This window comes from Eucyclogobius newberryi, unplaced genomic scaffold (genome assembly GCF_026437365.1).
Source record: "Eucyclogobius newberryi isolate DKJ021-1_F unplaced genomic scaffold, fEucNew1.0.hap1 SCAF_12, whole genome shotgun sequence".
NCBI classification, from domain to species: domain Eukaryota; kingdom Metazoa; phylum Chordata; class Actinopteri; order Gobiiformes; family Gobiidae; genus Eucyclogobius; species Eucyclogobius newberryi.
The window spans coordinates 26,676,979-26,702,851 of NW_027315746.1; the positions used below are offsets into that span (position 1 = coordinate 26,676,979).

A 25,873-nucleotide genomic window follows, 5' to 3' on the forward strand; every position below is an offset into this window, starting at 1 on the left:
TCTGCTGTCACCATCAGGATTGAGCAATGAAAACAATAAATAAATCAAGCCCTTGGGCAACGTGACGGCAATGCAAATAGAACAGTGTGTTTCTTGTGAACAAAATTTCACTACAGAACACATTTGGTGATGGTGAATTATAACAAGAGTGAATGATGCATATTACAACTCCAGGTGTGTTTTTGATGGTGTCCTTTAAAGAAGTAGCCTGAATCAGAGAGTTAGTGGTGTTCCTGAATTATACAACGCTCAAAAATAATCCTAAATAGAGCTGTCGGAATTATTGATACTCAGATACAACTGATACAAAGTCTAGTATTGAACATAAATACTCTTTTAAAATAAATTACAGGACAACATTTTACATTTTCTGAATAACTTTTGACTAGTCTTGGTCTAAATCAGTGCCGACAAGTACAAGTACAAGTATAAGACCACCTAGTGATTTGAAAGAAACTTCTACTACTATGCTTTATTTTTTCCAGATAGCCTTCGTGCCACCTCGAGTCATTAAACAAATATAAAAAATCGGTTTAGCATCTTGCTCAAGGACACAACAGCTCAGACAAAGGGTTAGTTCAAAATAATGAAATAATTAGCCAATAGCTAAATTGAATCAGAGTAAAATATAATGAAAAATAAATAAAATCCCATGCATTCACTTTTTTTTAATTACATTTCTTTTCAGGGAGCGTTTTCCAGACATTGTTTTTCAGACAGACAAAGAAAAATGTGTTATAGAGCAGGTGCTTGTGGTATTAAAGCTCTACTAATGCATTCATTGTGTGAGTCAGGATCTTAATTACAGAGCAAGGTAAGGAGGCAAGATTATGCACAGCGCTAATCTGCTGCCGCCACCATTTCAATCCACTGGAGTGAGAATAAATTGTGATAGGCCACAAGTGAATAAGAAGCATTAAGGCTCCGTAATATAACTCCGGGCTTGTTTTTGATGAGGGAACAATGGTAAAATTAAAGCCGCAAGCGGCATCCAACGGCCCTCGCGGGCCGCCGGCCTTCCGACTCTGCGCTTTCGACTTGATAAAGATGGCGCCCTTATTGTGTGTTGAATTGAAAAAACTTGACAGACGGCGACACATTGGACATGGCCAATCCAGTGCAAATGAACACAAGTGTCAGTCAAATGTGCTGCTCCGCCGCACAGAGACCGTAGCACTTGGAATATAAATATGGATAACTTTTGATGCCCCGCTTGTGTAGATGATATTTCCCAAAGTAAAGCTTGATCGGGCTATTGCCCACGGAGGAATTCATTAAAGTGTGAAGCGTAAATGTGAACATTTCAAAGATTTGGCGTTTTCCCATCTGTGACAGAATATTTGCAGCTCCACGGCACAGAGACCGTAGCACTTAAAATCAAAATATGGATAAGTTTTGATGCCTCACTTGTGTAGATGATTTTCCCCAAATATGAGTTTGATCAGGCAATCGCCCTAGGAGGAGTTTGTTAAAGTGTGAAGCGTAAAAATGTGGTGATTTGAGCAATTTCTCCATTTTCCCATAAGGATAACATGGGATGTTTCTGTCATCGTTACGGTTACGCCGTACAAAATATGACTTTGGCTCTCATACTTTTATGATCAGGATGGCAAATTAGAATTTTGTGCAAAATATCATGTAATTTGGAAAAACTCTATTGTTTATAGGCCACTCTGAAGGCCAAATAGTCAGAATTCAGGGAAACGTTTGCGGCTCCGTCGCACAGAGACCGTAAAAGTTATCCTTAAAATTTGGATAACTTTAGATGCCCCACTTGTCTAGGGGACGTACACCGATTTTGAGGTCGGTGGGCAAAACGCCCTAGGAGGAGTTCGTTAAAGTGTGAAACAGAAAAATGTGGATATTCGAGAGATTTAGCGATTTTCCCATAGGGATAACATGGGAGGTTTCCGTCATGGCTACGGCTACGCCGTAAAAATTAAGGCATAAGTTTGATTGGCCTTTTGCTCGGGACCCCAAAATAGAATTTTGGGCAAAGTTTGGAACATTTGTGTAAAACCAGTTTTTGTCCATCAATGTTCACTCAAAGGCAACTCTGTAGGGGGCGCTATCGCGCCCATTTCAATTTTGTCATCCTAAACTGGTCCAAACTTAAAAGTTTAACAACTGATTTAAATTTGGTCCTAATCGGACTCGTTTTGATCAAATGGGAGCAATTTTTAGAATTGCAATATCTCAAAATATGTTGTCCAACTTTGCGGCTGCGCCGCACACAGACCGTAAAAGGTATCCCAAAAATTTGGATAACTTTAGATGCCCCACTTGTCTAGAGGACGTAAACCAATTTTGAAGTCGGTGGGCAAAACGCCCTAGGAGGAGTTCGTCAAAGTTTGACGTGAACAAAATGGCTAACTCAGCGTGTTTTCATTTTCAAAGGAAGATGGCGGGCATAGGGTAAGTCTGGGGGCGTGGCCACAATAATATTTTTTTTGTCCTCAGGAGAGGAATGCGTGTTCCAAATTTCGTAGCTCTACGACAAAGTTGACCTCGGGGCGTCTCCCATAGGGGCAATGTATTTTGACTTTTGTCGGTGGCGCTGTCGCGCCATTTTTTGACGAAAAAAAAAATGGTCCAGAAAAAACTAAATTTTTCGCCGATTCTGAATTTTGGGCAAAGTTTGGTGAGTTTTTGAGCATGTTCAGGGGGTCAAATTAGAGATCAAAGCGCAGATGAAGAACAAAAAAAAAAAATAATAATAATATTTTTAGCAAAAACAATATAGCCGTTTCCACTATAACAACAAATTATACATCGTTTGAAAGCTCTAAGCCTTCCCGATGCCGCCATGGGGTGGAATCATCATTACGAGCGCTTACGCGCTCGTCACTCCCTATTCCGTCGGGATGCCCCGCCCACTCCTCATAGACTTCCATTGATTTGAGCAGATACAAGCATGGCCCATGCCTGTGGCATGGATTCTCGCGTACGGGACGATGCCAGGAGGGTTTTTGGAGGAATGCAGCGCGAAGCGCTGCTGTTGTCAACCATTAGTGAATGGGCGTAGCCCATTCACTAATTGTTGACTATTTCCGTCATAGCAGGAGTAAGTATGCATGGTCCATGCCTTCGGCATGGGCTAGTTCACTGTACTGGCCAGGGGCGACGGGGTACCAAACATGCGGGCATCGTTGCGGGAGCAATAGGCCCTCCGCCCTGCTGGGGCTCGGGCCTAATTAGGTCTAAATGTAAAAGTTGCATAAGGTGTGTTCTTTACAGTTCGATAAGGTTAGACAAGTAGTTCTTATGGTTGAAAAATGTTCATGTTACTGCAAGTCCTCAAGAAACATTGAAACACAACTTTTTGTTTGTGTGAGCGGGTGTTAAAGGGCCTAAAACCAATTTTGAACCACAATGGACAGTATTGGGCTCACTTAATCCATGTTCTCACACACAGAAAAACAGATTTTTTTGTTCTCATCCAGCAGGGTTTCTGATTTGATCAAATAGCCAGTTCAGTTGCTTCCTTGTGGTTCTTATCCAACAAAAAGCCTTTGAAAATGTGTTAGTAATATCGTTCAGTCTCATTTTTTTCTACTAAAATAAATTAAAGTCAGTTAATAGCCACTTAATGCTGGAGTTTTCAAACTGTGAAAGGAGAAAGTATGTGTTTAAATATCTCTAATTACTTCCTTGCTCTCACAAACCCTTGGCACATTGTTAACATTCATTTTCAGCAGTGTGCACAGATTAAGAACGGCTTTTTTCACGGACAAATTTAAAAGATTCTGGACTAAATGGCAATGGAAACTTATCTGCTGTAACCTTTCTTTTCATGGGATTCCCTTTATTTCTTTTAATGACTCAATCTTTTTTTATCTCTGGCCCTCTTTTTTTTTCTCTGATGTTTTTGTCGTTGTTGTTTGTTTCATCTTCTCCCGCTTCTTTCAGTTTGAAATATATTTATAATTAAAAAATATGTATAGCTAAGTGAAACTGGGGTGGACCACCAAATCTCAGTCCATCAGAGTGCTGATTGCGGTTGGCGAAACAGAAAATACGTAGATGCAGACAGTGTGCAGCGGTCTGATTGTGTCAGAAAGTGCTGCTTTTACAAAATACTATGACTCATGAAAAGTGAATTTGACAAGAAAAATGTTGGACGTGCGATTCCCCAATTTGAGTCAGTGCTGAATTTGGGCCTAATATCAAACTTTGGTCTCAACATCACTATCTTTTATCTTTAAACATGCATATTTAAGTAAGTAAATATGAGCTCAATTTCGTGAAAACACAACTAAGATCTGCTCATAATCCAAAGTGCAGAGAAACATCGAGGCCACTGACTGAAGTCCCAAACTTTCTTAAAAAAACAACATTAACCATTTCTGTTTTCTAAAATAACAAAAACCTACCAACTAGTATGGTTGACTCAAATTCTGCAAATGATTGAAAATGGGGAACGACAGGAGCTTTAATGTCCCAAAAAACAAATACATTCAGATATTGCATTCATTGCAGTATCCAATTGTTTTCCACTTAGGCCATGGGACAATGGACCCCTGGCTTGGCGTTTACACCTCGCACACTACATACCATTTAGCAGCTAACGGACAAAGCCTGCAGTCATCTGAGTCTGGTCCAGTGTGACTAACCTCTCACATAGTTGTTATTACATTTGTGGAGTGAACGGAGAGATGGTCGGAAAGTCTAAAGGTGCAGTGTTTACCCTGCAGTGCGGAAGAAGCAGAGGAAGGAAGATCGTCTGTGTTTTCAATAAATAAATACATACAGTCATCAATAATATAAAACATTCTGGTTAGGTAAAAAAAATGTAAAAAGTAAGATGCATGGCCAACGCTTGCAGTCTGTGGAGAAAATTATGTTAAATATTTTGGATTGAACCGTAGGGGGGCATTAAGAAGACATTTATCAAGCTAATAGGCTAATTGGACTGACTTGCATGCAAGCTGGAGTTTGTTATGCTAACAGGTCATGAGGGTAAAACGCTGCAAAATTAGTATGAAGCAGTGAAAGACAACCCATCTTGTTAGAAAATGGTGCTTAAAGTATACCTTATTTTTCGGACTCTAAGCCGTTCCCCACACTTTGAACCCTGCTGCCCAAACAACGGTACGTCTAATTTATAGAAGGCATCAGTCATGGTGGTCATCTCCTGGACACTGGTCACTGTAGACTGATTTATAGTGGTCACTGTCCAGGAGACACATTGTGTTGTCTGTATTTTAAGCTTCAGAACTCTGAACTATGTGTTTTATTAATCAAACAAGGAAGTGAATATAAATCAGTCTGCAGCATTGAAATGAGACTTTCTTGGCCCGACCTGACCATCTTTCAGTGTAAATATCATTAATGTTATAACGTAACACTCACTCAATAAGCACAAGCTCAGGAGCAGATGATCCAGTTGTGAAGACACAGTAAATCAGCTCACACAGAGTAATAAAGAGTTAGAGAGGGGACAGTAGGGACAGCTGTGATGTGTTCTCTGTATGTTAAACTTTAAAATGCTGTGTTTTATTCAAATCCAACTCATATTCACTAATTAGCCCCGCGATTCAAAAGACAGCCGGCGCATCACTATCGTGTACTATATGTGTACGTATCTCATGTTACAACGTGGGCCCCTGATGCTTATTGACAGGTATATGTACAATTTATTTTTTCTTTGTAAATTTTGTTGGCTCTCTTTTATTCAGGAGAGTCTGAAAAGTACGGTACCTAAAGGCAAGACAGGGGCTCAGGTGGTAGAGCGATAAGTGATAACCAGCAGGATACAAGATTCAATCATAGCACACCATCTCCTGTGAGTGTCGAGAGTGAAGGATTAACGATGACAGACAAGTCCAGTTATTGGTAAAACCTTATAATAATCATAATTATAATTATTATAATGAGCAAATTACTTATTAAGAATGATTCATGTTCAGGCCAAACTTGACTTTACTTGAACGCATTACAAAAGTAGTTGGCAGTAGATAACACCAAGTCAAATTACTATTGTGACATTTTTATTTAATTGAATAAGTTACCACAGAAACACTTTTCCACAAGTTCACTTTTTAAGAGGCGGGGGGCCCTTGGGTAGTTTCTTTGTTGGACATTTTAAAAATAAATCTAAAGCTGTAACCCACTTATTCAGGTTATTCTGAATCAGGTTCAGTTTGTACCCCAAACTCACAAATGGGTCTTTTATATGGATTTCGCCTGGATTTTTTGTATTTTACATTATTTATTTTAGTGAAAGTAGATTTAGCCTTGAAAAAAAAAAAAATTAAAACCAAACAAATGCCCAATCTAGTGTCGATCAGACCATCCCTCCAGACACCAGCTTGTCACAACGTATAATTAGAGTAAATTAGGCCATTAAATTAAAGGTGGACTGGGGGGGTTTCTGGTGGAAGGTTTGCCTGCTGCTTGTCTCCTGAGCTGCACTACTGAGCCAAGTTACAGGTAAGATCAGTGGAGAAAGGACCACTTTTACCACTTAATAATAACTACGTCTTAATTAAACTTAAGAATGACTCAGGCTTGGTAACTACTTAATTAAAAGGTTGGGGTGTTACTTAAGCAACTTTTTAACCAGTTAGAATCATTCTTAATAAATAATTAGTTCATTTTGAATTAAGTCTAAACAATGGACAAAAAGGGATAATTTATTCCAAACTTGATATGCTGTAATTCCCCCTTTTTTCCGCTGATCCCACCTCCTTATTTTCAACTTTTACTCCTTTACTCCTTGTTTTTTGTATGTGTTTCCCCCATTTCTGTTGTTACTGTGTTGTGTTTTAATAAAAAAGAAAATAGCAAAAAAAATTCAAAAAATTCAGTCTTTGCTCATGCTTTACTAAGGCTATTAAAATGTACTTATTACAAAGTGTGACATTTATTTTAGCCAAAAAACAACACAATAAAAGCCCTGAATGTGAACATAGATAGACATCAACAAATCCCCCACAACAAAAGTCACATTGTGCACCTTTAGTACACGACTGACTGAAGTATAAAAGTGGGTGGAGATGAGCAGAGGGAAGTAACAGGAGTCACAGGATCCAATTACATCCAAGCCCCGCCCCCTGCAGCACGCGGCGGTCACATGTTTCACTTACAACTGTTGTGACGCGCCATCCATTTCATAAAGCTCGTTTCGTACTTGAAGAATGGGGATTTATGAGATTATTTTAATGAAAAAAGAATGAAGTCGCGTTTTGGTCATGTCTCAATAATCGTAAGAGAACTTTCAAAAGGGAACAATCGCCACACACTTAGATTCTCTTCCCTCGCCAAGAAAAAGTGTCCAGAACGCATTAAACACACCTCTCAGAGCGAGATTAGAGCTGTCTCTCCAGGGCCCATTGTTCCCCTCTGAAAGGAGATTTCTTAAGATTTGGCTCGACTAATAAAAGTAAAAAAGTGTGACAACCAACCTTGTTATACTTCATGTGGTTTTATTTTAAAAAGAAATTGCTTGGTACATTTGGGAGGATATAGGACCTGCTATTTGTCAAGATATTTAAAGAAACTACCCGATTTATGACCATGCATTCAGCTGCCTGTTTATAGGTGACATTTTGAAGACTTTTTCACAAATATGCAAAATATAAAACATTTAGATTTGGTATGTTAATTGCAATGTTTTGTAATTGCTGTTTTTTTATGAAGCTAGGTTTTCATCATTCTAAAAACACGGATAGACTAATTATAAAGATTATTTAGATTATTATTTACGTGGGTTTCAGAGCGATAAGAAAGGGCTGTTGCCTTAGTGACAAACCATTTAAGGTGAGACAAATAAATTGACAAAAAACAGCAGTGTCTCGCCTTAAAACTAATTATTTAATCTTTTCAATGGGAAAAAAGTCCTCAAAATGCATAAATTGTATATACCGGTAGTTTGGGGCAAATTACACTCACAATTTAATTTTATATACAAAATAGTATTAGCTGTATAGTATCATGTAGTAGCACTAGTGGTAATAACTGGAAGGTTGTAGTAGAAGTGTTAAGTTAAAGTTTCATTTAAAAATGTTTTCCTGAATATTATTGATATTTCTTATATTATTTGTGGGGGTTACACCACTTAAGAAGCTGTAGTTACAAAAAAATAGTGCTACAAAGACAAAAAAAAAACTGTACAATGTAAAGATTAGCTGTATTAATGTTTGCTGAGAACTTGACTAAACAATAAGGAAATCTTACATTTTTACTTGACACATTACTACTTTCCGAATGACAAAATAAAGTGAATTTGAGTTACAAAAACAGCCAGATAAAAAAGTACTTTACATTGAATTATATGTTTATTTATGTTGTATTTTCTTTACCAGAGAATGAATCAAAAATACTTAATTTTGCTTCTAAAATTGTCACTATTATTTTAGTATTTACAACTATTATTACTATTATTACTACAAATCTTGACATCCCAAGCGCCAAGTCAAATTGCGATTTCCATTCGATTGCAATATTGTTTTCAGCTTTATATTGAATAAAAAGCTGATATTGAACAACCACACATTTTGAGCCGAGATCTTGACCAGGAGTACCTAGCTGGAGGATTAGCTTGAGCACCCTGATCAAACCCACCCATAAACCCACCCACAATCCCAGAAATCTCCCAAACCCCCAACACCACAACTTTTAAAACCCGCAAACAATGTTATCATTTAGCGTTATTTTTGAACAAACTTTTCCACTCTTGGCTTTGCACCGAAACGCATGTCATTTTTGGTCGCCGCCGAGGGGAACATATTTTGCGGTGGAGGAAGACGACTTAAGCAAACAGCGCAACGTTTAGACGGCGCAAACATCCTTCACAGAGTTGGCCTTTTTAGAAGTGAATGCTGAATAGACTATAAATACACTGGCGGGGCTATAATTGTTTCGCTCTTGCCATGCGGTGCGGCAGTGACGGACCACATCACTGGAAAAGCCGCCGCTCGGGCTTGAGTTTGGGCTGGAAGGCTGCCTCATGCGCTCAATGAGAGAGGAGCCAAAGCATACAAGCGTTCGCCGCTCAAAGAAAGCAAAAAAACAAAGATCCTGCGAGGTTCTGTGTAGCGGCTGTGGTTCCATGGGAGTAATTACGACCTGTGCATATACACGGCGACATAGACAAGCAGTCACAAAAGCAAAGGGTCAACTGGGACGTAGTTTCCAAGGGTTTTTATTTAGAGTTGGATTAAAAGAGCACTATGTAACTTTAATTGTGCGGCGGGAGTGGAAGTGGAAGGGGCGTAACTGGCTTGTCCCCATAGAGATGGTGTCGCTTTGCCCCTAAATGTTCCTCAGAATGGCATTTAAAGTGTTGATCTTGCATTCAGCCAATTACGTTACATGTTTTTGCTATTAAAATCCCATGCATATCTTTGAGAGGGGGCGCCTTTACGCAGATCTGACCTGTCACCTGCCTATTCTCCCCGTGCCAGCGTAGGTTTCCTCATGATGCTTTAGTTACGTACCACTTGCCACTAAAAACAGCCACAGAAACACTCAAAATCCTGGTTGAATAATGAATAAATACAGTGTATAATCCAGAGTTTGGGATTGTGTGAGAACTAATTGAGATTTTAAAGGAGATATATTGTGTTTTTAGCAGAAAAAAATTTGCACTTTTAACGCCCATTTCATCACAATACAGTAATCAAAATGTATGTATTTTTAGCGCATATTATTTACCATTTAATGTGTGCATCTCCTATTGTGGTTTGTCCTTTTAAAAGTGTATTTGACAGATTGGTCCCATAAGAATAAAAATGATAAATTCAGCATAAATAATGGTGGAAAGTAGGTCAAATGTACGTTCAGACAGTGGGGCACTAGATGCGAGGTTGCACAGCTAACAGCTTAATCAAAGAAAACAGAAGATTTTTTCAAATACAATGAACTTTTCCAAACCTAAACAAACTAAACAAACAGGAGTTTTTGTCAACTTTAAACGCTTTGGTACCACCTTTTATAACCGCACCTTAATTAGCCTTGATAAAGCATGAACAACACCTTAATTATCCTTAATAAAGCATGAACAACACCTTAAATAGCCTTGATAAAACATGAAAAACACCTTATTTAGCCTTAATGAAGCATGGACAACACCTTAATTAGCCTTAATAAAGCATGAAAGCATGAAAATAACTTTAATTATCCTTAATAAAGCATGAACAACACCTTAATCAGCCTTGATAAAGCATGAACAGCAAACCATTTTTGATCATGCTTTACTAAGGCTAAGTAATGTGTACTTATTATAAAACGGTACCAACGCTTTTGAATCTGCTAAATGATGCTTGACTGTTTATAACAAAATGTTGATAACCAATTGAAAACTAGCCTATGGGCAACACACTGTATAGAGTCTGTATGTATACAGTATCTAAGTACATTTACAGTTTTCCTATATAATTTTTGAACATCCGTACTTTACACTTTACTTGAGTCATATTTTAGTTGACTAATTCATTCCACTAGTGTTGAAAGATAAATATAATACTTTGTACTCCACTACATTTCTAAAAAAGGTCCACTTGTACTGGTTACGGTTGTAGAAGTGTGCAGATGTGCTGACAATAAGTACGGTTTGCTCCATTTAATTTAGACTTTAAAAAAATACAGAGACTGAAAAAAGAAGCGCTCAGGAATCGGTATCGAAGTATTATTGAAGTACTGTACGGTACTAGCCCTACTTCCATACAGTTAGAGGTTTAAGGTTCTCGCTTGTGTTTTTGAGGTGGTAAATAGTAATAATAACTTAATACTCAAACATATGGCTTGCCTTTTGTTTCTAATCTTTTCAATCATCTTTACAAGTTTTACAGGGTGGACTGAACAGGATTAGACCAAAATATAATGTGTAGCTGGTCTTTAGAAGCAGCCAAATCCATGACTAATAATATCTCTTGATAAATTCTCACTTTGTTTTTTTGTATCTGATAAAGATAGTCAGATGATGTTTTGTCAGTCAAACAGAAATGTGCTAAAATATTTCTTTAATTATGAGACACGTGTAAAATGAATCACAAAAGTGCAGAAATCTCACCTTATCTCCTAATTTGAAAGTTTACAACATGCATTTTTGTCACTTTTTTAAATCAGCTCTTTATGTAGCGCGTTTTGGTGTTAAATAAACAATATACTAAATTTTCTAATTTTTCATATCATTAAAAACAACCTTCATGATGTTATATACATTTCAGTATATTCCCCATCAAACATTTTCAGTAACAATTTGTTCACATAAAATAGTCCACTTAAGTAAATGTATTGAAGTACCCGTTTGAAAATAGTAAAAGTGACATAAAAGCATGTCACTCAGATTTTGAAAGTTATTTAAGAGTCAATCGATTATTTTTACTTATATTATTTAGTTTATTTTAAGCAAGATGTCACCATAAACATGCTTAAAACATAACGACAAATATTTGTACTTCTCAGTCCAGTTCAAACATGTTGTGGAGCGGAAAGTACAGTATGATGTAGTAAAAGTAAAAACGATCAAGTTAAGCAGACAACTTTCCTTTTGTACTGCGTTCCTTTCCACTGATCGAAGTAACAGACCAATCTGAGCAAATACATCTACTTTCACCAAAAACAATGAATGAAATAGATACTTCTTAGACCTCGTGCGTAAAACGGAGCCACGTCCTAAATCTCATCACACTGTCACAACCCGCATCTTCCATCCACTTACGACCCTCACTCTTACACCACGTCCATCACCGTGACAACCGCCTCCTCCGACCACTCTTACACTCTTACAACCGGCCCATTCCCGGTGGTCCCGGTACTCATGGCGCACTCACCAGACACATCGCCGCGCTCAGGAGGGAAACGAGGACCAGATCCAGGCGCGGAGGCATCTGCCGCGGCGAAGTGGCTCCCATCTCTGTGGCTCCCGGACAACAAATCTTCTTTCCTTTTTCACGCACGCGAGTTAATCTAGTTTGATACGCGCGGACTCCTCCAGTAGTCCGATTACGCTTAGTAGCGCCTCTTGTGAAATCATAACTCTATAATCGCGTCGCTTGGCTTTGCGTGCTCTCTTTTGCGCGCAGTTTGATTTAATCTGCTCTTTATACAGTCACTTCAGTTCACTTCTTCTTCTTTTTTTTTCTTGTTTGTTTGTTGTATTTAGTTCGTTTGGATGTGTCTCCTCTTTATTCTGAAAGTACATCCACATGTCAGAACTATTTACGTTTCTCTTTCTCTTTCTTTCTGTCTTTCTTGAGGTATGAAGTTCAAATGTGTCTTTGTAGAAGAGGTCGAAAGCTGTATTTTTTAGCGTTTCGCCTATAAACAACGACAACAAAAAACAAAAACAGACAAAAAAAAAAACAACTCACGCTTTCTCTACATCCCAAAAACCGCACAATAACGCGTCCCACAACAGCATCCTTCCATCACTACTAGACAGTTGTCCATTCATGTCAGCATCAGTCGGGACGCACGGGACCGGGAATGAAAGAGAAAAGAAAAAACTGCGAGAAAAAACTACTTAGAACGTCGCGCGTAAAAAAGGGAAAAAAAGAAACAACGTGCGTAAAAAGTGATGCCACGGAGCGCGCGCGGTGGAAGTTTGGAGTTCCCGGCCGCGCGGAGGAGTTGCCGTAGTAGCGCAAGGAGAAGCGTGTCCAGATGTGGCAAGCAGCCGGTCGTGTTCGGTAGTATGTGGATAGAAAGTAGGGGAGGGATGGAGGGATGGAGGGATGGAGGGGGGAGAAAGGAGCGAGGCGGCGCGCGGATTGGCTGCGGCGCGCTGACGTCGGGGCGAAACCACGACTCCGAAATGACATATTTTCTCACCCCTCAAACAAACTCTACATTGAGCAGATCGCGGAGCCGCTGCCAAACCGCTTTTCCCCCCTGCACACTCTCCAAAAAAAAACAAAAAAAAGAAAGTTGCATCTTGTAGGCTTGGATTACCGGGACGTTACGCAGAGCACGTTACCAGTTCCGTCTCTGAATAAACGGTAGAATTGACATGTTGTGTTTCGGACGCGTCGCGCTCTGGTTGATGCAGTTTGACACGTGGAGGTGGAAATCAGGAGTTTGGAGTTGTGGCTCTCTCTCTGTGTTGTCAAAGCGGAAAGCGCGCACAAGGACGCAGTCATGGAGGCGGCGCGGGCCTGGTGCAGACACAGATATGTCCTTTTTTGAGATTTGTCACGGAGTTTTGTTTGTTTTGCATCTTCTGTCACATAGTCTTTGCAGTATAGTTGAGGGCGTTTTGGATTTATTGTATATTTTGCTCTCTTCTCTGTTTTAAAACATATATAAATCAAAAAATCAATTGAATGTCATTTTTAAATGTATTTTATTTGCACTTGTCTCTCTCTCTCCTTTTTAAATAAATCCAAAATGCAATTCAAATTACAAAAATGCATTGAATTGATTTTGTTTTTTTAGTTTGCACTCTTCTCGTTTTTTATATGAATCCAAAATTAATTAATACTTTTTTATGTGTTTTTGTAACGTCCGCAATCATAACAGCAGTTGTCTCGCAGGGCGACAATGTCCATAGGGACGAGGGGCGATGTCCCAGAGTCCCCTGTCCTTAGACCCTCCTTCTCGGCTAGGAAAAACTACAAAAACCTCTTGGGAGAAAGTAGAAACCTGGAGGAGTTCCACAGTGAAGGAGAGATCTGACTCTCACAGACGGACAGACGGACGCGAGAGAGACAGTGGAGCTGGACCCACTTCAGGAGGAGAACCAGATCCAAAGTTATTATTATTTTTGTGTGTGATTTTTGTTTCCTGTTGTGTGGCGGACTTTGAATTGCCTTGTGTACGAATTGTGCTCTACAAATAAAGTTGCCTAAATGTGCCTCCAGCTTGTGTCCGTGTCACTGGTCCTCAGTGAAGCCTCCGTCCCCTGCTGTCTCTCTGTGCTCCAGCCCCACTCTGCCTCTGTCTGTGAGCGGCTCCCTCTCACTGGACTGTGGACAGATTCTGCAGTCGACTAACCAGCCTGACGAATCCTCGATATTAGTTTCACAAACTCTTGAGGAGAATCCATCTGGTCGGGCTCGTGCGGTTCTGTTTGAGTGGCTGAGTGGCTGACCAATCACAGCACAGTGTTGTATTATAGGTGGAAGTCAAAAGGATGGATTTAAACCAACATGGCGACACCGACAGGCATACTGTGAACTATTTTAGTAGATTTAGAGATTTTTATCCCGCACAAAGAAGTGCTTTGTGTATTTGAGGAGGAGGAAGTAGTCTGTGCTTTTCTCTGACTTGATTTAAAAACAGCGTGTGAAAAGTGTGTTGATGTGTTTTCCCTAGTTCAAATATTTATCAGGACTTTCCCCGAATGCTTCTGCCAAGAGCATGTCCAGGTTGATATTGTTCACAACTTTATTCAGAGTTATTTATCAATGTGGTGTAAGCCAGGTGAGCAGACAAACGCTGAATCCAAAGACGTTTGTCTCGACCTCTGCCTCATGTCGCCGCTGTAACTCGCATTGTTAAATACATATTATACATATTAGTTAATCAGCTGTTGCTTTTGCTTGAAACTCAATGAAAAGGAGGAGTGACCATTGTGTTCTTCCTGTCATAGTGCACATTAATCATGTGCAATACCGTCATATTCATGTTCAATACTGTCATATTCATGTTCAATACCGTCATAATCATGTGCAATACTGTCATATTCATGTGCAATACTGTCATAATCATGTGCAATACTGTCATATTCATGTGCAATTACTGTCGTACTCATGTGCAATACTGTCATACTCATGTGCAATACTGTCATATTCATGTGCAATTACTGTCGTACTCATGTGCAATACTGTCATACTCATGTGCAATACTGTCATATTCATGTGCAATACTGTCATACTCATGTGCAATACTGTCATACTCATGTGCAATACTGTCATATTCATGTGCAATACTGTCATACTAATGTGCAATACTGTCATATTCATGTGCAATACTGTCATATTCATGTGCAATACCGTCATATTCATGTGCAATACTGTCATACTCATGTGCAATACTGTCATATTCATGTGCAATACTGTCATACTCATGTGCAATACTGTCATATTCATGTGCAATACTGTCATATTCATGTGCAATACCGTCATATTCATGTGCAATACTGTCGTACTCACAAGCAATTAAGGCCATATTCATGTGCATATAACTGATGTAAGTGAGTGTTTACTTATACTAGCTATTTTTACTTTACTTTATTTTATTATTATTTACTTTTTTACTATTTTATTTTCATCTTTATCTTTTTATTTTATTTATTCTTTTTCCTCCATTCCCTATTAAGATATGAGAGGATTTTTGTTAATAAGAGTTTTTTGTTTTGTCTATAAGAGTTCTTCTATTAAGAGTGTTTTTTTTAAACATCCTATAAGTTATCGGTCCTTTTCCTTTGTATCTACTGCGTTGTAACACCAACATTTCCCCATGAGTGAACAATAAAGGATTATCTTATTAGCATATGCCCACACTGCCCATGAAACAATTACAGGTATGTCTCAGGGGTTTCGGAAAATGTTGAACCTTTGAACATGTCATATGTCAAATATTTTCAGTACATTTAGATTATTCATGAGTTTAGAAATATGAGCACATATTTTTGTGATGGCGCTATCTCTGTTTTGGTGCATTCACACTGAGTCTGTGAGTTTCCGGGGTCACACTGTGCAGCTTCAACCTCACTTCAAAACAAACTAAAGTCTCTCCAACAAAGTAAATGACTCAAAGTGCTTCTCACATAACCACCTCTCCCACTCCTTTGCTTTCCGCTCTCCCTTTCACTCCAACATTTCAAAATATCCCCAAGTAAACAATGGAAATCATAAGGTCGATATTTGAAGTACAATGTTTGGTGCCAGTTTAAGTATAGTATGTAAGTAGTAAGTATAAAGTTTGTAGAAGTGTAAGCAGTATTGATAATCCTGCTGTAAAGTATGTGGAGTTGTGTTTAGTTTCACCCACTCCTGCTTGATTAATTCAGAGTTTCCCCAAACCCCACCCACTTTATTAAGAAATGACCAATTAAATATCCAGTCTGCATTTGTGTTTATTTATTTACAAACATCGGCTAACTGTTCCTAAAAGTGATTTTAATTTTTTTAATTTTTTTTTTTTTATTTAATTTTTGTGTTTAAAGACCACAGAGAGTACAACGGAGAAATAAAACAATTTTCCTAATAGCTATTAGAAAGATGATTTATAATGTCTGTCCAATTTTTGATTGTTGGTGCATTTTGTGTCATCCATTTTTGTGAGGGCCTTTTCTGCTAAAGGGGCACTTCTATATGTATTTTTATTTTGTAATTTTTCATTTGTTTGCCCCTGTAACACTTTAGTAACATCACTGAGAACTTGAATGATGCAACAGCTGAATTAATGCATACAATTTTAACTGAATCGATTTGGACACTCATTGCCATCTGCACTCTGTTAGTCCAGTGCTTCTCAACATGGGGGTCAGGACTGATTATTTCAGGGGGTCCTCGGATGACGTGGGCAATATTGAAAATGTGTTTAACAGTCTTAAATACGCATTTACATCCTTCATATGCAGTGGTAAATGTAGATTCCCGTTAACTGGCCTTCCAAATTCATTTATCCAGGCCTATCCCCTGAAAATAAAACAGAAACAAGGACACATTATCACTTTGTGGGTAGGGTAGTCTATTTCTTGTGTTTGGGGGTCGAGAACATCAAACATTGTTATTATAGACAACAGTGATCCCATTTTGTTATATTGAGTTTCTGCAATAATGATTGGATAATGTAGTTTCCTCCAGAGCAGTTCATGCCACACGTGGTCCGGCTGAGAGCAGGTCAGTGCGTACTGTCCAGCCCGTGGATGGACATGTTGGTGGACAAGAAGTTCTTGAGCATCTTCATGGACTGTGTTAAAGGAAACCATGCTGTAGCAACCGGCAGTTACTCTAGCTACAGTCTGGGCCCATTGTAGTGTCTTCCAGCTGCTGTCGCTGATGTGAGAAGCCCACGGTGGACAGCGGTAGTACTAGGACTGACACTATTATTTAATACAAATATACAATTTCCCCAAAACATAAAAAAAAAAAGTTTTAAAAAACCCACTTAAATCAATTAATCAAGCAGTCAATCAAGCAATCAATTAATAATTAATTAAATCAATATGTTAACTTGCCAATAACTAGTAATAAAACCTTGATTATCTTGATTTCCGCTATTTGAGTAGATTCATACCAATGATTTCCAAATAGAAGATTTTTTTTCCTCATTTCCAAAGAAAGTATGAAAATAAACATATCCATCGCCATGGGTACAAGCAGGCCATGTTGCTGGTAAGATCTGTGGACAGGTGACCACGCTCACATTTATTAGCATGTATAACTCTTAGATAAATGCAAGATAGATAACTTGAATTCCATACTTAAGCAACATTCTAGACAAAGCAATCACATCTGAAAAGTTATTAAATGCATGTCTAAAAACACCTTTGAGGCCGTTATTTAGTCAAAATGTATTCACAATTTATTATGCTTTTTTAGTACATAAAAGTCTGCAGTAAATACAAATCTTCACCTCACATCACCCACGGTCTGTCAGGCTCCTGCGTTTGACACTAAACCTGTTCAGACCGATGCCTCTGGCCAGCTCGCCAAGACGATCTACACCAGGGAACATTTCACCTGTGATGGAAAGAGTACCGGGAGGAACATTGCAGAACAGCTTTCTAAATTATACTTGAGTAAAAGTAAAATGTATGAGTATGAATAATACTCCACTCAGTTTTAGAACCCCGCATAATTTCAGCTGATTTTCTATAAAACTTCTGACTAGAATGAGTTCCAATTCAAACTGAAGCTGTTCCTGAACCTTTTGTAGTACAAACAATTGGCTGGAGTCATTGTGAAGCTGAGACTCTATAGCTTTGCCCCCGATTTACTCTGATTGTACGTGGGAATAAGCTCTGCACAAAGGAAAAATAGGTTTCAAATCCCGTAAATATAAAGAGGAGGAAAGCTGCTGGTTTGGACTGACAGATTGGGCATTTGTTGGGCTTTGACAATTCCTCTTTCTTTTTTAGGCTTTATTAGACTGGACAGCTCAGTGTGAAATGGGGATGAGAGAGAAGGGAGGACATGCAGTAAATTGCCAAGATTCAAACTGTGATAATTTAATAAAACATTTGATTTAGGGACCTGAAATTAAGTTAAAACCTTTTAGCGGACATAAGGCCTAGTCATTATTTTTGCTTTTTTTTATTTTTTATTTGTTGGTCTGGAATACAATTGACCCTGATTCTTCCCAGAATATTTGATTTGACTGACTTTGTTTATCTGAAGAGATGGTTTGAAAGAGGAGTTAAAGAGGCCTTTAAAAATAAAAGAGAGAATCCCTTTTCAAACAGAATCAATCAATCAATCAATCAATCAATCATATATTGTTTGTAGAGAACAATTTGTACAAAAATGCAATTCAAAGAGCAAAGTTAAAACATTAAAACACCATGCAAAATAAAACAATAAAACATCAAAACATATTAAAAAAAATTAAAATAAAAAGTCAAATGCACAGCCAAAACAGTCTTTAGCCCTGATTTAAACACCAGCGGGGTGTGGGCCAGTCTCACCACCTCGGGAAGGCTATTCCAGACCTTTGCCCCGTAGATCTGGAACACAGATGTTTAGTCCTGACTCTGGCACCAGCAGGAGGCCGGTCCATGTTTAGTCCTGACTCTGGCACCAGCAGGAGGCCGGTCCATGTTTAGTCCTGACTCTGGCACCAGCAGGAGGCTGGTCCATGTTTAGTCCTGACTCTGGCACCAGCAGGAGGCCGGTCCATGTTTAGTCCTGACTCTGGCACCAGCAGGAGGCCGGTCCATGTTTAGTCCTGACTCTGGGCACCAGCAGGAGGCTGGTCCATGTTTAGTCCTGACTCTGGCACCAGCAGGAGGCCGGTCCATGTTTAGTCCTGACTCTGGCACCAGCAGGAGGCCGGTCCATGTTTAGTCCTGACTCTGGCACCAGCAGGAGGCTGGTCCATGTTTAGTCCTGACTCTGGCACCAGCAGGAGGCCGGTCCATGTTTAGTCCTGACTCTGGCACCAGCAGGAGGCCGGTCCATGTTTAGTCCTGACTCTGGGCACCAGCAGGAGGCTGGTCCATGTTTAGTCCTGACTCTGGCACCAGCAGGAGGCCGGTCCCTGAGGTCCTCAGAGTCTGTGATGGTTCATATGGCATAACAAGTCTGAGATGTACTTTGGTGCTAGGCCATGGAGAGACTTGTGCACAAGCAGAGCTGCTTTAAAGTCTATTCTCTGAGCCACAGGAGCCAGTGCAGAGACCTGAGAACAGGACTAATGTGATGGTACTTCCTGGTTCTAGTCAGGACCCGAGCAGCAGCGGTCTGGATCAACTGCAGCTGTTTTACAGCTCGTTTGGAGAGACCTGTGAGCGGGCCTGTACAGTAGGCTAATCTACTGGAGACAAATGCATGGATAAGTCTCTCGAACTCGAATTACACCGATGTGCCTCAGCTTTATATCAAAATCATATTCTCTGAGCGTTGGCCTTTCAGAGCAGGTCATGCAGAGCTGTTATTTGTCTATTTGGTAGTGCTGCAAAACCGTGCAGTCTTTTAACTGGATTTTATTGTTCTGTGTTGTCCTTTTTGTAATATTTTGCAATTGTCTGTTGTTACCTGCCGAGGGACAAAAGAAAATGAGCATCTGGCGCATTCACATTATAACTGTTGCAAATCTCAAGTCTCTATCAAATATTGAAATAAATCAAATAATTTATAATGATAACAATAATGGCTTTGATTCATATGCATTTATCTTGGCAAGATCCAAATGTTGGATTACTTTTCCTTTTGCAAATAATGTGTGTTTAACGTGAACAGGTCTGGGCCAATTTTCTCTTCCAGTGCAGCCCTGAACAAAAATGATATGGAGGGCAGAGACAAATCTCCTGTTACAAACATTTCATAGCAAATATTGTGAATAAAGCTGTTGGATTCATGTCAATTAGTAAATCTGTGTTGAACAGTTTGTTAGCACCATTCACTCACATAGTTAACATGTCGCTTCAATCTGAAACATTCCCAATGTCTTTGAAAACTGCGGTCATAAAGCCTCTCCTAAAGAAGAGCAGTCTTGATGCCGCAGTACTGAGTCATTACCGGCCCATCTCTAATCTGCCATTTTGGGGCAAAGTCCTTGAAAAGGTTGTTTACCAACAGCTCACAGATTTCCTCTTAATAAACAACTCATTTGATGTTTTTCAGTCAGGTTTTAGACCTCATCACAGCACTGAGACTGCTCTTGTCAAGGTGACAAATGACATCCGCCTGAACACTGACACGGGCAAAGCCTCAGTCTTAATTCTGTTAGATCTGAGTGCTGCTTTTGACACTGTCGATCATGGGATCCTCTTACAGAGACTAGAGGACTGGGTGGGCATCACTGGCACTGCCCTAAACTGGTTAAGGTCCTATCCGGAAGACAGGAAGTACTTTGTTGAAAATGGTAACTGTGTCTCGGACCACATGACCCTGACCTGTGGAGTGCCCCAAGGGTCAGTCCTGGGTGCCCTGAATGGCCCTGAATCTGGACCAGTGGATTCACTCTATCACTGCATCCAACAGATCAGTTTGTGGATGCAAAAAGACTTTCTCCAGCTGAACTCAGACAAGACTGAAATCATCGTTTTTGGCCCACAGAAACAAAGAGAAAGTGTTAGCGGTCACCTCCAGAGTCTCGCTCTAAAACCTACAAATTAGAAATCTGGGGGTAATAATGGACTCAGACTTGAACTTTAATAGCCACGTCAAATCAATAACATCAGCAACTTTTTACCATCTAAAAAAAATCGCCAAAATTAAAAATATAATGTCTAAACCAGATTTGGAGAGACTTATCCATGCGTTTGTCTCCAGTAGATTAGACTACTGTAACGGCCGCTCACTGGCCTCTCCAAACGAGCTGTAAAACAGCTGCAGTACATCCAGAACGCTGCTGCTCGGGTCCTGACTAGAACCAGGAAGTATGAGCACATTAGTCCTGTTCTCAGGTCTCTGCACTGGCTCCTGTGGCTCAGTTTAAAGCAGCTCTGCTTGTGCACAAGTCTCTCCATGGCCTAGCACCAAAGTACATCTTGTACATGTTAGTGCAGTTTGAACTATCTCGAACTCTGAGGACCTCAGGGACCAGCCTCCTGCTGGTGCCAGAGTCAGGACTTAACATGGGGAATCTGCATTTCAGTTTAATGCAGCAGGCATCTTCCTGAAGATGTGAGACAGGCCTCTACTCTGGCAATGTTCTAAGCCAAAACTGTTTTGTTTAGCTGTGCATTAAAATGATTTTCTTTGCACTCTCTCTTTTATGTCTTAAACTGTTTTGTGATTTGTGATTTCTGTCATGTTTTTGTGATTTTACTTAAACTATTTGACAGATAGCCTGGAAAAAAGCACCTTTAAATTTATTTAAATTAAAAGGTCTTTCTTTAGAGGAATTCTTTACTATTCTAATTCCAATTCCAATTCTTCCTATTATTTACATACAATTAAAATTGGACATGTAAATATTTCCACTCGACGCAATAGTCCATTATGGCGGTGTCCAAGGGCAGCCGCGTAGCAGGTGCTTGGGGAGAGGGTCAGAACACACGCTGGTTAGATTGTTAGTCGGCACTAAGGCCAGGAAGAGCCTGGCACACCTATCACCTGATCAAGAGCGAGTTTTAACACTAAAAGCTTTAGTCGAGTTTTGTCTGGGACAATTCGTTTAGCGGAAGCTAAATCTAGGGAGGGGGCAGACGATACTGGGTCCATCGTTAAAGATACAAAAGTACCACACATGAGGTGGAGGCGTCAACGAGAGTCGTTGTAAAAGATCCATACGCTCAGCACAGACGTGTGCAGAGGCAGATGCGTGCGTTGACGTCTAGGGACAATCAAGCATGGAAAATAATTAATCTTAAAGCGATGTGCCCATCCAGGAGACGCCTGTCATGCTGGCAATGTCAAATAAATATGGGACAGAGTGTCTGAAGTGTCAGTGTGGGCCAATAGATTTGGTTTTCCATCTGGTGTATCACTAAGCACAGACAAAATGTATGATCCATATCAGCAAAATTGTTAAATTTAATTAATAGAAATGAAGGTTTTGTGATTTCTGTCATGTCTTGTGATTTGAATGCGTTTTGTTCCTGCTATGTGAAGCAGTTTGAATTGCCTTGTCTATGAATTGTGCTCTACAAATATACCTGCCTTGCCTAAATCACAAAGTTTTAATTTCCTCTCAAATCAAAATATTTTATTCTGTAACCTGACAAAATGTTTTTTGTCATGTGACCCCAATCACTGTGATTGATTGATCATAAAAGGGATTGTTTCTTTATTTAGAAAATAAAGAAATGCAAATATATTTTTGGGGATTCCCAGAACTTACCTGGACCCTGATTAGCGCCTTGAAAACTCAAATAGTGTTAGAGCGCCAGCACTCAGCTGAACGGAGATGGCCTCTCGAGTACGAACCGGCCTTAAATATGAGTACTGTGAAATAAATCAAGTCTATTCGCATAGCAATTAGGGAGAGAGAGCTAAAACTGTATTGATCCAACTGTAGTTTGATAACCAAGTTTGTGTTTCATTTATAAGGCCGCGGTTATTTTATTAGGGATCATCTCAAAATGGGTTGAAGCTGAAAAGACTTAATTTTTTGGTCTCTCTCTGGACCCCCTCCCCCCCCCCAAAAGACTTAAGACTGGCTTCACATAAAATTTTACGCGTTGATAAAACGATAGTATCTTGATAGACCTGCTCACCTCTAGTGAACATCTCTGAACATCCTTTGGTAAGTTTATATTTAGAAGTTATGAACTCTCCAAATAATGTCACCTGTCGCGCATGTTTGTTTACTTAATCCACATGGTCACGGGCCCTAGGGGCCCTACGACACATCCCATTCAACCCAAACTGTGAGATGACAACATTGAGATAGTCTCAAGAGGATGAGAGAGTGTGAAACTCATGTTTCTTGTCAAAACCTGTAATTGTCAATTGCCTGAGTTTAGACTTTAGACGTGATGTCAGACTGACAGAAGCAGAACACGCGCTTTCGTCTCAGTGAGAATCTCACGTCTTCTGTGATTGGCCGAAACCTCATGCGGTTTATTTTATTTCCTTCTTCCGGGCAGTGCGTAGCACGTTACTAGAGCGAAATCTCTTGATCATTTGCTGCGCCGCGTCTTGCCGCAAAAAAGCTTTTCCAACTTTTCTGCACCAGCCGCGTTGGCGACGGCAACGCCTGCTCCGCTCCCCGCGCTGGCCACGGCGGTGCGCTCCCCGTGCTCCGCGCACGCACTTGCCGCCTAATGTTGGCCAAATGCCTGTTGCTGATGGTTTTTTAGCATTTCAAAACAATTACTGCCACAACGATGTATGAAGCTTCAAAGCAACAAAAAGACGAAATGTAGGTTCAACCCCCCCCCCAAGACGAAAAATATTAAGTCTTTTCAGCTTCAACCCATTTTGAGATGATCCCTTACTTGGTTTACAGTTCCGCCGCACTTAGATTATTGATTTCTACAATATAAATAAAATGAATTATTATATATATTTTTTTTATAATGTTCCGCCGACAACGCAAAATAGCATTAAAATGAAATATAAAAAGCAGTATTAAGTCAAAAGATAAGAGCGTGTGAAGCAATTTTTCAGCAAAATCCTGCGGGAGTCTGTGACGTCCCGGTGGTCCCGGCGAGAGCGCGCGCGCCCGCTTCCCTTCTGCTGTGCGCCTTTATATCACAAATATACAGTTTAAACCTGTTTACCACATTTTCTCCAGTGCGTTTTGCCGTGACTAAGGGTGCACACTTAGAAGCGTGAGTGCTACCAATGCAAAACACGCAAAATCTACTGTTACACGCTCCCACACGCCGCGTCCCCCCCCCCTCTTCTCCCGTGGTGCGTTTTGGGTAAACCCGGATTTTTATATTTCGTCCACCTGTTTAAAAATGTGTAAACCAAGTAATAAAATAACTGCGGCCAAAATGTAGAAATACTGTATTTAACTGTATTTTTATTTATTTTTTATTTGTTTGTTGTTTGTTTATTTGTTTTTAGGCTTTTTTAAAGACTAAAAAAAAAAAATTGAATTAGATCAACATAAAATAACTTACTATAAAAGGTTTTTATACAGCCATGATTGTTTTGGTTTGGGTTGTTTTGATTTTCACTCAAACCACAATGCTGCTCTCTGATTGGTTCCCACCCGTCCTGCAGGCAATAAATGTCATTTGTTTGGCCCGTTTACCACTGGTACAGACTGCAAACAACTCAGCAGGAGCCTTACAAGATGGATTCTCAAGAGCTTGTGGCGAGAATTCATCTTGTTGGCAATGCTAGCTCCACCTCGCTTGAAAAAATGTGTCTAACTTTGCTCTGAACAAACGAATACCCGCTCCACTGCCACAGAAACCGCACCATCCCAAAAAGATCCACTGCTTTTACACAATTGGCCTTTTCATTTGTAGATATTTATCATTTTACTTGAATCTTGAAAAAACACATCCTAGATCATCAACGGTGCCAACATCAGCCAAGTTAGATTTTACTTGCATGTTTTCTATCTGTATGAACTAATTTAGTCATTTGGGGAAATCAATCAATGCTTTTGAAATGGAGACATTGTTTTCTGTACTTTACTGAGCTAATGTTAATAATGAAATGTAAAGTGTTGTAATTGTAACGAAATGTGAACTTTTGATTACTGTTGTTGGATTCCCTGTCCCAGGTACTGCAGATGGAAAGTAGCAGGAGCTAAATCTGGTGCAGATCAAGGTGAATGATTTGTACATAGTCCCTGACAAATGAAGACTAAACTAACTAACTAACTAACTAACTAATTCAACACGTGTCTCTAAGTTGAAAAGACTAATACGCCTATGGGTCCTGTGCAGCCATGTTTAATTAATTTTTGTACCTACTGAGTTTTTCACATTACTTTTTACACAATAGCTTCAGTTTTTCTTTCTTTCTGTATATTTTTTCTTACTGGTAATTGGTGACACACTGTGGCATCGATCTTGAATCCTTTGCTTGCTATTGTGAACAGTTGGCGTTGTGAGCACGGTCCAACAGAACATCGCTTTGTTGTGATGATGTGTACGTTGATGTAACATAAAGAGGCAGGCGGGAATGAGTGTGACATAAATAAATATACAGGACGCCTGTTTCTGGAATGATGTGTCTTTGATTTGAGATGTGAATGTTCCAAACGTTGTTTTTCCGGGAAACTTTTTTAAGATTTTAATCATGTGTGCTCTTGTCTGATCATTGTTGTGAGTGTTGCTCATCTAGTTTATTATGCTGATATTTAATTGTGATGGTACAATACACTGCTAAATTATTATTACTTTTGTGTGTTGGATTGTACATTAAGCATGGAGCACTTTAATTAGGGTGCACGTTCATGAAAGGGGCTGTACCTGGACGGCGTGTGGCGTTAAAAGTAGGTTAGCCACGCCTATTAATTTGTGTTGAGTGTGGCCCAGGTGTGTTGTGGGTGTTTGCGTGCCTCATATGTGTTTACTCTGAACCGTGGACTTAATAAAAGCTGCAAAACGGAATGTATCGTCGTATCATTCAAGGGTGCAACATGAGCATCTCTTCTTCGTGTGCGTGTTATGTAGTGAGTGCATCACGCATCTATATATATGCTATAGAGCAATCATGTTTCTCATACTTGAATTGTTTCAAGGCTCAGCAGCTACAACATGGGACTGACTAAGCCAACAAACAAAGTGTCAAATACAGGTCACATCTACAGGCTAAATATAAAAATAAATGTGTAGGTCTAAGTCTTCTTGTTTGAGCCGTAAATGATTAATTATATGAATGTATAAAACATAAAAATATGA

The 25,873-nt window shown here is 39.6% G+C and overlaps 1 protein-coding gene across 1 annotated transcript in view; it reads right to left on the bottom strand.

Annotated features, from left to right (window-relative positions):
- The window catches only part of pth1r (parathyroid hormone 1 receptor), a 167,113-nt gene extending 154,934 nt beyond the window's left edge, over positions 1 to 12,179 (bottom strand). The window contains exon 1 of the mRNA XM_072441748.1: positions 11,778 to 12,179. Within this exon, the coding sequence (XP_072297849.1) occupies positions 11,778 to 11,858 (81 nt within the window). The 5' untranslated portion in view covers positions 11,859 to 12,179. The remainder of the gene's footprint in view (positions 1 to 11,777) is intronic.
- Between the last annotated feature and the right edge of the window lie 13,694 nt (positions 12,180 to 25,873).